Source organism: Rhopalosiphum padi, chromosome 2, assembly GCF_020882245.1.
Source record: "Rhopalosiphum padi isolate XX-2018 chromosome 2, ASM2088224v1, whole genome shotgun sequence".
Lineage (NCBI taxonomy): Eukaryota > Metazoa > Arthropoda > Insecta > Hemiptera > Aphididae > Rhopalosiphum > Rhopalosiphum padi.
Window position 1 is genome coordinate 84,817,778 of NC_083598.1, and position 15,630 is coordinate 84,833,407.

The following is a 15,630-nucleotide window of genomic DNA, read 5'->3' on the forward strand; positions in this document are numbered from 1 at the left end:
CTGAATACTGATAAACGTTCGAAAAAGACGAACGTAATTGTTACAACGTTATATAATAATAATTAATATACACATTGTGCAAATGATCGCTATTAAAATATGATTCTAACCTCCGTCAAAGCCAACGATATAATATTAATTATAATTAGAACAGAAATCAACAAACGTTACCGACGAAAAAAGTGCGACGTAGTTGTGTTAAAATGCAATAATTATAATTTTAATTCAATGATTAAAACAATTATACCTATATATTGTCTTACTATATTCCTACGAAAACGAGAAAATTATTTTTTTTTAAATCATAGGTCTCTTCCGGGCAACTGTTCAGTTTTGCTTTCTCCGAAAACAACTGTTCTTTAAGTGCTATACATCCGTTAATACTACACCGTTAATAATAATAATAAATAGTAATAGCCTTTCTAGAAACAATCCAAACGGAAAATTGGTTTATCACAAACGAAACATGAAGACTCATACACCGAAGTTTAAAATAATTCTTTCTATAACAAATATTCAGTCACACAATTGTATCTCATGTCCGACCACTACATTAGGTGGATTCCTCTATCGGCGCTGCTCTACGTAAATAGTACTAATTGCATATTATGTACGTCATCAGATGCATTTTACATATTTTAATCTTTGGAACAGTTCAAATAATAATTCAATAAACTATATAATGCGATTATACATATTTAATTAATAAAAAAAAAAATAGTTATGATAATAATATCTTATGAGAGTATGAATGTTTTATTAAACAGTTTAAATGAATATTCTAAAATTAAAATTATTACTTATTGGTAATAAATAATAATTTATCGTTTTAATCAAAATAAATTATATTTAAGACGCGAATACTCGACAAAGGTCAATCTAAACCGAAATATTATTTTGATTTTACTTACTTTAAGGAAAAATACTTTTACATATAATTATATTTTTAATTAATATTTTTTAAATGTTAATTCAATATTAATACATTAGTAAAACGACATTCAATTAAATCTTTAATGGAACAATAATCGATATGGCACACGGTTACAGCATAAAATAAAAAGCGTGGCGCTTAAAAGGCTAACGGACTCACTTACAATTCACATGTAGTGTTTTATCAAGTATTCTTGGTATACACGTGATGGGGTAAAAACAATTTTGTTCCTTGAAAATAATTGTATAAGTTGTAAATTATATTAATTATTTTGGTTTGAATAATGTCTATACTATATAAAATTATGATTTTGTTCGGATTTTGAAATTCTGTCATACTAAAAACAAATTCTTTGTATAACAGTGAAATAGACAATATTTTTTCATGCATTTGATCATCAACTGAGCGTAAAATGATTTTTGTTAAGTAGAATCTATTTTTATCAATTTGGTTTTAAAAAGATATCATCGATGAAACTATGCACAAATTAAAAAATATTACAATATTTTAAGTCGAATAAAACTTTTTAAGTAAATTCCGTATCGTACACATTAATTGGAAACAAAATATTTGCATAATTATCTACAAACCAAATGTAATAAAAACAGTGAACATATTTCTAAACATTAAAAGTGTTATCCCACATTTCCGCGCCCAAAGGAATCTCATTTGCTTTGGATTATTTTTAAAGATATTTTCAATTATTCAACGTCCATTAAAAAATTCAATTTATTCGGTCGAATTGAATTCGAAACGCTCGTATTATATATACACATAATAAACCACTACAACCACAGTCTTCGTCACAAAGTTCACATCATTTTTCTCCTCCAGACCGTGCATTATCATCATCAAACAAACCAACAATTTAATTTATGGATCTCCACAAACACACACCATATAGATAATATTATATATATGTATAGCTGATAAGACAACGGTGACAACATTTTTCTTTGTCGAAGTCACGTTTACGTTTCCGATTAGATTACACACACCGGGAACTGAGGGTATCCGCCATCGGGTCGAGCGGGGGAGGAGGAAGAAGAACAGCGGCAAGTAAGCATCCTACTCGTGTGAATCCGTTTTCAAGGATCACTATAAAAATAAATCGCTATACATTTTTGTGAAAAAAACCGATAAGACTAATGACGCCAACGATAATATTATTATCGATCGGGGCCGGTTGCTGGCAACAATCCGTGTTTACGAGAACACAAGACGTGTGAGTGAGTGTGTCGGATTTTGTTGTAATAATAACACCACAACTACAGTGGCGATACACACACCGTAAAAACTCGAAACGAGCAATTTCTTTCTATTTTGATCTCGTCTTCGTCACCTTCGAAGAAGTTAAGTATAAAAATCCACAGACGAAGAGAACCAAACAAAAAAAATTAAAAATATAAACGTCCGAAAGAGAACGATGAACGAGCGAACCATCAACCAACTAAGGGGAAAGACCAACGAATGTCCCGAATTGTACAATGCCCGCAGTTAGTTATACGTTTTAGCGTACGGCTTTATCTGAGACGCCAAAATACGTATCGAAGATCTGTGCGATATAAATCGATCGAAAATAACGAAACAAATTTTTATTCGCGATGTATATAATATATTATATATTTTTTTAATATTTTTGTCTAATTATTTTTAACCATACAGTGAGGGTTGTGAGTAGGAGCAGATAGGAGCTCGCCAGATTCTTTTGCCGCCGCCGCCGGGGCAGTCTCGCACGGCCCAGACGAGACAATAATATTAAAGCTGCACGCCTTGTAATGTGTGCGCCGCCCGCGTATAATATGTGGTCCGTCCCCGCCAGTCTTTCTTCCTCTGCCTCCACCGCTTGTGGCGTTTGCGGCGGCGGCGTAGAAGAGAGATTCTCATCCGGTGACGATGCTCAAGAGACGGAGGAGAATACACAACGACGACGACGGCGAGGGAGTATAATAGCGGCAGAGAGAGGAGAGCATAAGAGAGACGGACGGATGAAAAAAAAGCAGGTGTTTGACCCGTAAAACATTGACCAATGAACACCAACAAGTGAGAGAGGTGAGAAGGTACACAATTTGACCCTCCCCACTACCACCGCCGCCGCCGCCGCCGCCGCGACCAATGCCACCGGTGCAGCGAAAAGGACATACCACACCGGTGTACACTCCGGAGGCGAGAGCGATGTGTGCGTGTGTGTGTGTGTGTGGACAAGCCGTGTCGTGTACAGGAGGAGTGCGGCAACAACAACATCGGCGCACATCCTGTGGCACATATTATTACGATCACGAGCGATCGGCTGGCGCGATCGACTCCCGAGTGCACACATAATATTATTATGTTATAGGTACACCGCGACGCTCTGCCTGCCTAGTGCACAACACCGATACGACACGAGCGCGCAATACGGCCAACGACTACGTACGCGACGATAAGTGTATTTCCGAAATGCGACTCCAGCCACAGCCCCATAGGGTCGTCGACAGACACAGACGAAAAACCGAGCAAACCGAAAATCGTAAAACCGGGGGCCGCCCCGCGCGTACCGCGACTACAGACCACGGCGGTGACCGTCATCGTCGAAAGAGGGTGGTGCGTACGTTCGGGGTTGTAAGTAAATAGGTACGACGAGGGAGTTTATAAATAGCGCCGTACGGTTGAGAACCACTGGCACAATATTACATTATATATGTGACGGTGTACACACACACACACACATCACACATTATTATATTTATATATATATATTATGTATAATAGTAATAATAATAATAATAAATCGTACGCGCGCTATACCGAAGCGGACACGACTGTGGAGGGGTTACGCAAAGAAGTAATGTGTGCGAGTGTGTGTAGTTTGGTACCCGCGTGTAATAGCGGCGGCGGTAGAGTGACGGACGGTCGAAGAGAAAGAGTGATGGAGCGAGCCGAACGCGCGCGCGGAGGGTATATAATACCGATCCAAAAAACAAAACTGTGCCTGCACTGCGGCGAGGCACGAGCGCCTTCGTTACAGTGTTACCGCGGGCCGCGAGCCCGATGACCGTGTACGGCGCCGGCCGTTACGCGTGCACGGTAATATCAAAATAAAAATAATAAAATACATATAACAATATCGTACGATATTATGGTGCGGTAATATTCTACGGTCGCGCGCGCAGGTGGTCCGGACGTCGCGACGGTGCCCACCGTCGTACGTATTATTACGATGATATGATTACGTGCGTACGAGACGATTTTTTTTTTTTTTTTGTTCGCGACCACTACGACACCCACCACCGCCGGAGCATTATATTGTTATTACGTATATGGTATATAGTATATATGATGTGTGTTATTATGTAAAGAGCATGAATTTTTTTTTATTTTTTAAGAAGAGCTCTGGTATCTCGAACGTCCGGCGAGCACAAACACACACACACACCGATGAGACCAATTAAATGAATGAGTAATAAAAGAGAAGAAAAAATAATATAATAATAATAAACGACCCGCAATGAAGTGGAATGCAAGTGTATGTGTGTGCGCGCGCGCGTGTGTGTGTCTGCCGTTGATGAGCTTCGCTCGGACAACGACGTATTATTGGAAGGTAAAATTCCAAGGATTGCTCGCGATCTCAGACCCAGGGTCACAATACGATCGCGCGCGCGCGTATGTGTGTGACACGATTGCCAGTATATAATAAATGCACGGAGTAGTAGTGTTTAAAAATACACGACGCTTTTTATTGGAACCATATTTTTCGGGGACACAAAATATAACGCTGATGAATTATTGTTTTAGATACAAATATATTCAATATTGTGAGATATAACATAATATAATATTATCATGTCGATACGATTTGAGACGACGAGGGCCGAGAGGAGGCAAAAGACCACTGGTTTTTAAAAGCTTCAGAGCCGCACACAAACTATTATTTGATGCAGTTTACGAACTTAAAAACGTACATAATATCGAATCTATGAAACATAATATTATACTACAATACATATTGTATGTTATTATTTAATATTATTATTAAAACGCGTTCGATATTATAAGCTGTCCGTGAGTCTTGACGACTAGTGCGCAAAGCATTCACTCCAAGGACGACAATTATTTAGGTATGCAACGTGCCTTACGCTAAAACAAACATCGACGCATAATACTGCACATACGACGTATGTATCGCGACACATCACGTCATGGTAAAAACCACTGACATCGATCGAATTTTCAGAAAAAAACGAAAAAATATTTGTTTTCAAGTATATTATATAATATTGTCGCCATCGAATACAAAGTCCATCCACTGCACGCTACATCTTATTAAATTGTCGTAATCAGCTGCTGGTGACGTTACCGGCAATACATGTGGACTGAGAACGCACAAGCGGCTGTTCGATCATCACTCGTTTCGGATAACACATCTGCCACTGCAACTGCCAGCGCTATCAGTGGGTGTCACTTTAGGGATTATTTAAGATACGGAATGTCATATAAAAGGCCAAATAATATTTATTGCTATCGTGATTGGAAAAAAAATTAACGATAACGTCAGTCTTATCGTAAATTCCGCATTATTATGTGTTCTAAATAATTTGTGACGAATTATAGGTAACGTGTGTGCCACGCTGCTGTAGGCCGTTGTCTTGTGTAAGTAATTTCCAATACACCAACGGTTTATCGAAAATCGCTTATCTTCTTCGGCGAGTGGTTTTTAATTTATGTATGTCGGTATATACCATTAATCAAACACGCACCGCATGTGCCACAGATCTATCTCTCTTCACAAGACCTACACGAACAACACAAACCGACACCAAAGAGAATCGTTTTTCTTTTCAATTTTTATTCTTCTCGTCCGGATCAAAGATCACCCGATACATAAATATTGTATTATATGCACTTATAGTGACACAGAACTGTATACACTCTTTTGTAGCGCGTGCGACTTTTAACCTTGTCCGGATTATCGATAACGGCCTTCAATAAGATAACAGCAATAAATAATAATATACACAACTACTCATTTATCACCATGCACACAAACGTACGTACGCTGTTCTCGGAGACTTCACGGCAGACGAATCGTTGGTTTACTCATCATTATTATAGTTAATAATGAAATATTCAAAAAAATACGAATCTTTGAAAAGTGATTATAAAGGTATCAGCATTAGGTTAGGTAAACCATTTTAATGATTCTAAGGAAGGGGACCGAATTAAGTTCGATGAATTCAAAAACTAGTGGCCTGCTCCAAATAAAATTGTCGTCGTCCACAAACATGACGAAGACTGTCCCACTCACGCGTGTCCTGTACAGCAAGGTGAATGGCAAATACACAATTAACTACAATATTATACGCGTACGACACACCACACAGACGGACGGCGACGACGACATATCGCCGGCGGAATATATTATTATTATATTCAGTAGAAAACAAACGACGAACGAAATAAAAAATAACCGGACACACTGCAGTAGCAGTATTATATACCTGTTTGATTATGCATGCTACAGTTTTGGGGTGAACACAAGTTCAAGGTCTTGAACATACACACAGAAAAAAAACCTCTACAAACATCACACAATGCGAAGAGACGATATACCGATGAGCGCGTAACAACGACGTTGGGTAGCCATAAAACACATACACACACACACATTGTGAGAGGGAGACATACACACACACACGAGCGATATGATGTACCTAAGCGTATAGTTTCATGTCAACGTGAATATTATGTGGCCGAGGCAACCGGTGCACCGGAAATCGACCGTTCCCCTTAACATATACGACATAATATAACATATAGATATATATTATTCGAGTATTACAATGCCGAAAGGTGTTTTACGAACCGTCTGAGTAATATAATGATAATACTCATCGACGACGTTTTCAGACGAATAATAATGTAAAGATAAAAGTAATATAATTTTTCAATTGTAGGGCCATTTCTACGCTCTCGCTATAGCCCCCGCCGGTGGTTGTTGCACCGGAGGAGAGTGTATGACACACGCACTCCAGACCGGAGAGAGGTCGTCGAAACACCCGCGGATAGTAGTATATAGTCATAATCGACGATATATTTTCAGGGACGACATACGGTGATGACGATGCCGCCGACGACGACGACGACGACGGCTGTTAGGAGAGGCGACGGCGACCGAACGCGATCGCATCTGTCCCCTGTCTCGGCCGCCGGTCCACCGACACGCACACGCACACACACGTGCGCTCGCCAACGCGTCGCGCACACACTATTATATACACACAACACACCGAGCTTACTTACTTACTTACGGCTGTATAGTATACCAAAACAAAAATCGATTAATTTATTAAATAAAAGGGGGAAGAAGTCCTCTAGAAACGAAACGGTCCGTAATAACCAATAACGTTTTAACTATATACGACGATGTATGAATGTATTATATTATATACGCGTCATGTTATAAAATCTACTCGAAGCCGATTTGAATGCCAAAACATCGACATTACGTGAATAGACCGAAATTTTGAGAACTTCTTAAATCGTACACGGGGCCGCCGTCTCATTTACGCGATTATCGAAATCTCGGCGGCAGACGATGAGCGGTGTCAGTGCGAATTCATCGATTTTTGTGAACGTCAAACGTCGACTATTATAGACCGCTATATAATGTATGTAACTGCTAAGTACATTTCGCAAGATCGATCAATAACAGTCGCACACGATAATAACGCATAATATATAACATGTGCGTATTAAATACGAAACGGAACACAGCGGAGAAAACAAACGTTATAATTTATAAACGTTAACAGTCCACTGATAACGTCATTTTACGCAACGCGCAATAATATAAAATAATATATCGACCTACAAACGAATAACGCGGAACACCTGTGCGCGACGGGACTGCAGTATACTATTACTATATATTATTGCTCAAACGCGCTATTACGATTATTTTTTTTCCCTCTCATTACACTGCGTCAATCTGAACGGTAAAGGTTTTTTTACACGCGTTTTTCCCGGCTCGTGATGTTTTCGCGTTTGGCTAAACGTCGTCAAAACGGATAATAATATGAGAGTTCCTCCTGTAATACCTGTACGGGGCCAACACGGCGATGATATTATGGTCTATACAATTCGCGCGCGGACGGTGTAATTATACGTAGATACCGTTACCGCGGGTCGTGCGTGCGTTGTCGATGCGACGCAACAACGTTATCGAATTATCCCGCCAATAGGTTATATACCATTGTGGGTTTATACTCGTTTTTACTCGCATCATTATATATATATAATAAGTATATACGTATAACTTACAACGGGCACCCACAACACACACACACACACACACACACATACGTATTATAAGTGCCGCAGTGGCGCGTCGTAGGACGGCGGTATTGGGGGGGGGGAGTCTAAGGGTGAGAGCGCGGCGGCGACATCGCGGACACGCGCGTCCACAGCGTGCGCGCGACGGTGGCGCGTATACGTACGTCAAAATCACGGTGGCGGCGGAGGCGGACGCGCGGTGAGTATGGCCGCACGGGGGCGGCCGCCCGCGCGCGCCGGCCACCGATATTACATGAGCGGAACAACACGCTACGGTGGCGGTAGGGGTGACGCCGAACGGGTGTATAGGAGAGAGAGAATGAGAGATCGGTATCGATTCGCTGGCATCACCTCCCTAGCCGCGCCGCGTCACCCCGCCGCCACCTCACCTTTGGCCGAGACCACCGCCACCGTCACCACCGCCGCGCCGCCGTACGAATAATCCAGAGGGTTAAACACCCTTGAAACAAACAAATAACCACCACCGACACTGCCGGGATGACAAATACGCACATGTGTATAATACGACGCAGTGCAATTTTTTCAAAGATTTAATTTTTTTTTCTTTTTTGTTTACGTACAATATTGTTTGTTAAACATCATGTAGAAATCGTAAGTCGTGTCTTTAACACGGATATCACGCGCTCCGAGAACTTGCGCTCACCTTGGGAACCCATCCGCCCTAGACTAAGTATACTGCAGTATCACCTTGTCTCCGGAGGACCACTTGACTTTCTGGCCGAAGCGTAATACTTTTGCAAACAATCGATTTACATAGGAATCTTAATATTATGATGCACGCGATATTGCGCTAAATCGTTTATTCAAATTTATCGATGCATAATACACGTATTCGGGACGCATTGTATTTCTAATAATAGTCTTTGCTTTATTTGAAAAAAAATATTTGTAGCGGAGTCGGTTGTAAATTATAAAGTAATGATATATAACCACACTATTCTCCCGAGTGGATCACATATTGTGAATGATGTCGTTCAAAAATCACAAGTTAAATATTTATTATTATTAATAAAGTTTTTTGACATTCTAAAAACAATATTAACCCAACGCTTTTGACGTTCGAACAGGCTTACCCGCTCACCCTATTGCGGAACATCCGACGCGCATCAGTGTTTGCTAAGTCCCAATAATATCATGCAAATGCTCATAACACGATTATTTTTATATTTAGGGTTTTGTTTAAACAGCACCAGTGCAGTTATGGATAGTTATGCCAACCCCAAGTTGAAGGACTTTTCATACTTATACATTCGTATAAAATACTGTATAGTAATACGTTTAGCGTTTCCGAACGGACGAGCATTAACGGGAAATCTCGGGAATGCTACTAAATGATAACGATTTAAAATTTAAAAACAAAATAAAAGGAAAAAGAAAAAGAAAAGAAATCTTTATGTGGGCAATAATAGCATCGTGGGGGTCATTAGAGTGTACTAAGAGGAACACGTGCATACAAAAAGCACACAGGAAAGAGGAAAAACATGTAGGTGATTGATGAGGAGTTTATTTATTTCTTAGCGTTTTAAAGTTCGTGTAGGACGATATCATTTTAAAAGGAAAAAATAGAAATATTATTGACAATTTTGTTTTTTAAATTGTTATTCGCCTTTTGTTATTGTACCGATTTAGACTTTCACACGGAATATAACGACCAACACCAACACATTATTCGACAAATAAACGCACGGATTATATCATGACGTCTACTCTTCAACAGTCCCAAGGTAACAAGTTATACAATGGTGTTTCAGAAACGAGCACAAGTACAATAACAATATAATAGCCAATTATCGAATATCAGTCTTTAATTATTGAGTAGGCAAACCGACGGAAAACGCAATATTTTCTAATGTTATGCAACGACGATAAAATCGAATAACAGCACATTGAGAGGCATCGACCACCACCATCGCCTGCCTACAAGCGATCGAAAAAAAACAGTATAAGTAATAAACTAATAAGTAATAACTAATAATCATAGAATATTTAACAGATATTATAGCCCTTAAAATATAAAAATCGTCGACAGATGATTTAATATTGTAATATTGCAAAGTTTAGACATCTGTGGAAAAATAGTGAAAAATTGATAATCGAAACGCGGATAATTATAAGAAATAAAATACGCTCGGTACGAAGTGGCGGTGTCGTCGTCGGGGCGCAACTTGTTGCCGTCGGCAACTCTGGCGCGATGTGGACGTTCTCCCGGCGACGATTTGAGACCGTACAAAAACCCAAAAAACCTCAAGGCAAGAACAAAAATGGGGGGGAGGGCGCGAAAAACACGTTGCTCTCATTACGGTACAACCACCGCCACATGTTCGTGTCGGCGCGTCTCCGTCAACTCGCTCGCGCGCGCGACACGGCGATGCGTGGGCGCGCACCGCGTGCGTCGCGCGGCCGCCGCCAACGGCCACTTGCGAGCGTTGCGCGCGTCAACGCTTTCTCACACCGCTCGTGGTGCAGTAGTGTGTGCGCGCGAAGCAATCGTCGTGTGCCGTCGGTTTTATTACGAACCGATGATTATTACACCACCGTCGCGTTACTAGTGCTGCGGTTGCGGGCGAAGTAACGGCGGCGGCGGCGGCGGTTACGGTCGGTCGTCCGCGGGGGGAGGGGACACATGTCAATCACGAGCAACGGGATCGCTCGCACGCAATGCATTTCGCCCGTTAACCGGTTACCTCGCGCACAATTATTATTGTGTATTATACAAAATACGTTTCGCGCACCGCGCCGCCGCCCGGCCTTGGACTTTTGACTTTGCCACTTTTTTTTTATTCTCGAATCGAAAATTTCTATTCTCCTCCTCCTCTACGCGGCAACGCGCGCGCCGACCGCGACGCATCGGTTTCGTTTTTCGCACCAAATCGTCCCATTCGTCGGCAGATCGAATGCAAAATAGTAATAGAACGAAATTATTTCGATAACGTACACCGCGGAGACGTTTCTCGGAAAAAAAACCCGATAAAATTGAGTTTGACGACGAACACCACACACGGTGACAAAATTACTACGGCCGATTGTAAAATTACCTGTTATTAAATTTAAGTATAGATTATTATTAAATATTATTATGCGTTGGCGCAAATGTGTTTACGAGCCACCTGCAAGGATGATATTATTATTGCGTGTTTCCGACGATAACAATGGACGAGCGGCGCGACGGTCTTATCGCTAAATAATAATATCGGAATCGAAGGACTGCCGTTAATAAAAACGACTTCGCTGCGCACGTAACCTAAAAATCTAAAGAAGGAAATTTATTAACGTAAACGATCATGATATACGTATTTGTTGGTCGTTCGCAGTTTTAACCGTATTATAATATAATTATGGTTATTATACATTATCGATTTCGTACACTAACAATACAACGTTTTCTCGTCATACGCGGCCAGAAAAACCAAATTCAAATCCAAAAGAGAAAGGAATCGACGTTTGCACCGGGCTTATGGTTTCTCGATTAGGAAATAATTTATTAATAAAGTACGAAATTTACGAACGATACGCTATCTGGACGTTAACGTCCGAATCGCAAGAGTATCTGACGCTCGCTCTCTTTCTCTCTCCGCGCGTAAACAACAACAGTAAATTCACACTCTCATTCACGTCGGGGTTTTTCAATGTTTGTTATGTTTATTTATTGCTATCCTTATTTTCTCAAAACCTAAAACTTATTATATTTAACAAAAAAGCATTGTTTATTCAATGCTTTACTATTAGCCATTCAAGGGCAAAATCCAAAACCCGCAGACAAGTTGAATTTCATGTTATAGCCATAGGTATTATTGGTATTAATATAGTAACCTACCTACGTAATAATAGTCACCACTATAATATACTATTCCATAACATTAAACAATCACAACAAATTAATGTATTCGGATATAATATATATCACATACAAGTCATACCTATCACGATGTTCATTTCTTGGTTAATTTTTTTTTGTCACAAGTTGTTATCTAAAAAAAAAATATTCAAATTGCGCAAACAGTGCGCGACGACGACATCGAGAATTATAATTATTTTGTTTGCAGATAAGCTATTGTGAAAAATGTTCTGACGAGTAATATAATATCAAATACATAAATATTGTGTTATTTAAAAAAAGAGATTGTTAAGCACTAGATAATAAAAATAAAATAAAAATTTCCATTCGAACGAATATCATACACGATGCAGCAACGCGCGCATGTCCATTTGTTTTACTTTAAAGATTGTGATTTCGTCCGAGCTCATAGTTTCCTTTCACCGATAAGTAACTGTACGGGGCTCAGTTACGGGAGCATTGTTATCCTAACTGGGCCATCTCCACGTGAAATACTTTACTGCTTTACTTCTTTTTTTTTATCATACAAATTGGTTAAGTTTGCAGGAGATTAAACGAACATTCAATGACATTAAATTAGTAACCAATGTTTTAGTTGATGTATTAAGATTAAAATGAAAAATCATGCAGGTATATTACAAACCTGAGGAGTTTAATTTTCAAATAAATATTGATTTTGACTTAGATTGTGATAATCATTTTAAATCAATTGAATCACAGTAAAACAAAGAATGTCGCCCTCACAGTATTTGCAAAATCAAATTTTCGCAATTTCAGATTAGGAATTCAGGAAATTGGCCATGAAATTATACAGTTCATCGATGATATCATAATAAACAAATTACCTATTAAAGTAGTTTCTTTCAGGCGAAAAAAATGTTAGTGCTTCAACAAATACTTCATACGTTTTGTTCTACTCATTAAAATCACTAAATAAACAATTTTTTTCTTCACCAATCACAGAGTTTTTATAATATATTAATCCTAAAAAACTAAGAAATAGCCAACTGCAAACTTTGAATTAAACTCATACCAAAAATCAATTTTTTCTTCAAATACATAAATAATTAATAAAATAAAGATAAAATGTAACACATGAAGAATATAACTAATCTGATTTGATTTCACATAAAATAAGTCAGTAAAAGCATACATCAATAAAATTGATAAGCACATCATAAAAGTTTTTTTTTTAAATTATAATTTTAATGGTCACATTTTTCTTTGCCTAGTTCATTGACAATCAATAATTCAATATTATTTGTTTGTCTGTGGACTAGGGTAATTGACCTCTAAAAAACCAATTCAACTAATTAAAAAAACCAATGAATGCTATTTTTTAGTCAAAGATAATTTTTTGTTATACTTAGACAAATATTCTAAATGTATTATACTAAATTTCTATTCAACAATACTAAAAATCCCTGTTTCTCTTGCTATTTTGTGTATGAAAATATGTATCATCATAGATCAATAATTATTATTATAAATTGATACTACAGTGCAATTTAAGTTTAAATTAAATTGTATTTGATATTAATACCGTATGATGAAAAATATAGACACTATTTTTTTTAGATAAGAAGTTTATCTATAGTTTTAGCACAACATCAATCATCAAGTCCCCAGAATATACCAACATCAGCAATTATCAACCTTGAAATGTTTGATTATAAAACGCTTATAAACAACCGGATGAAAATGTCTGTCCCGAAATCAATTATTATTTAAGTAGTTGCAATTATTTGAAAATGTTGATAAAACAATAAATGATTTAAAAAAAATACTTGTAGGGAGGTTAAAATTAAATATATACATAATGACAGTTAAATAAATATTTAAAAAATTAGATACAATTTACCTATTCGTCCTAACTAACATTTTTAAGAAAATCTGTAAAATAAACTTACCGGCATAGTATTTCCATTTTCCATTGGTTTTTTGTCATTCTTTTTAACATTCCTTTTGGTCTTTGTTTCCATGTATTTCTGTTTGAGCATTAATGTTTCTTGTACATTTTGCTGTTCTGCGAATGCGTTGTTATAGCGCGGAACGCAGTCTTGGTTATGCCTTCTGTACCCTTCCATTCGTCTTTTTAGTCTGTCAATAACCGCTTGTCGCTTATGGACAACGACATCGGCCATGCCGGGGGCGGCGGATTGTTGTTGCAACACACCACAGCCGCCCCCTAACAATGCACCTTGGTCCAATCCTTCAGGACCGCAATTCAGGTGGTAGCTCGCCAGTTTAGTGGAATGAATTTGATCAGCTACTCACATTTGCACTAAAACCCACAAAGATTTAATTGTAAACAAATCAACAGTTCATACTGATAAACACCAAAATATTAAATTGACTTGTAAAACAACTTCTTATTTTAAAAATTTTTTTAGAACAACGTAACGAGTTTTCTATGACTAAATTATTTGAAATTAAGATGTTTCTTTAAGAATTTTTAACAATACTGATAAGAAACTGGTAAATAAATATTGATGGTTGGTAGGTTATCTATTATGGTAAACAACAATTTGTTGAAGAAACTGAGCAAGATTACAGACTATTCAACAGGTATCAACATTAAATAATATAGCAAAAATGTTTAATGTAAATACACCCAGATCTGAAAAGATGAGCAACATAAACAACTGATAACAATATACCATTCAACTGGTTTCTGGCTGGACAATAAATTACATAGTCAATATTTTACGGAATAATTTCAAATTTCGACCGAGATGAGAACGGTAACTAATAATTGGACAGGGGTAAATAGCTATTGAAAATATTGAAATTGACCGTTAAAAAAAATCAAAATACTAATACGCACTCATCATCAATACTAAAAGTGGTCCAGTGAACGATCGTCGATGATTGGGTCCGTGTTCACGTCAGGTCGACGTACATCGTGATCGGTTCTAGATAGCAATATGATCGCAATAATGAATCGATAATTGATCACCGAGTGCCAAACACACACTCACACACACAAACACTATCGTCACAGAGATCGAACCTAACCGATCTAAGGTGTCTGTACGGGTTGTCGTCGGTATCGCCACCGATAAACAGTCATAATTAATGTAATATTACGATTATTACGGAAAATCGTAACGTCCACACCGTCGGTATACGCACCGGGAGCAAAAAATTCAAATAAATACAAATCGGAGGACGTGTATCCGATCGAATTCGCGATGAAAATCAACAAATCGCTTGTGCGTAAAGCGGACGACGGTGCAACGTACGGTGTGCCGGTTCGAGACGCGTCATACGACTGCCGCCATTGTTTTCAGTTAGGAAACGGACGGACCATGCCGCCGCCGACGATCAACACATATATATACACACGTCGAGCAGTGTTACCACCCGACGGCGGCGGCGACCGTACGGCAACGTATACGATACGTACGGACTACGGACGGCTATCAATCGCCGCGGTCGTCGTGTGCGACGCGCTACACGGTTACGATAATAATAATAAATATATTATAATATTATTGTTATCGCGTCGCGGCATTTACAGCGACAC

General features: G+C 38.6%; 1 protein-coding gene across 1 annotated transcript in view; it reads right to left on the reverse strand.

Annotated features, from left to right (window-relative positions):
- LOC132922588 (neurogenic protein mastermind-like) overlaps window positions 1–15,391 on the reverse strand; it is a 33,305-nt gene extending 17,914 nt beyond the window's left edge. Inside the window, exons 1-2 of the mRNA XM_060986169.1 lie at window positions 14,929–15,391; window positions 14,012–14,385 (exon numbers count right to left, since the gene is read on the reverse strand). Coding sequence (XP_060842152.1) covers window positions 14,012–14,245 — 234 coding nt within the window. The 5' untranslated portion in view covers window positions 14,246–14,385; window positions 14,929–15,391. The remainder of the gene's footprint in view (window positions 1–14,011; window positions 14,386–14,928) is intronic.
- Window positions 15,392–15,630: the final 239 nt, after the last annotated feature.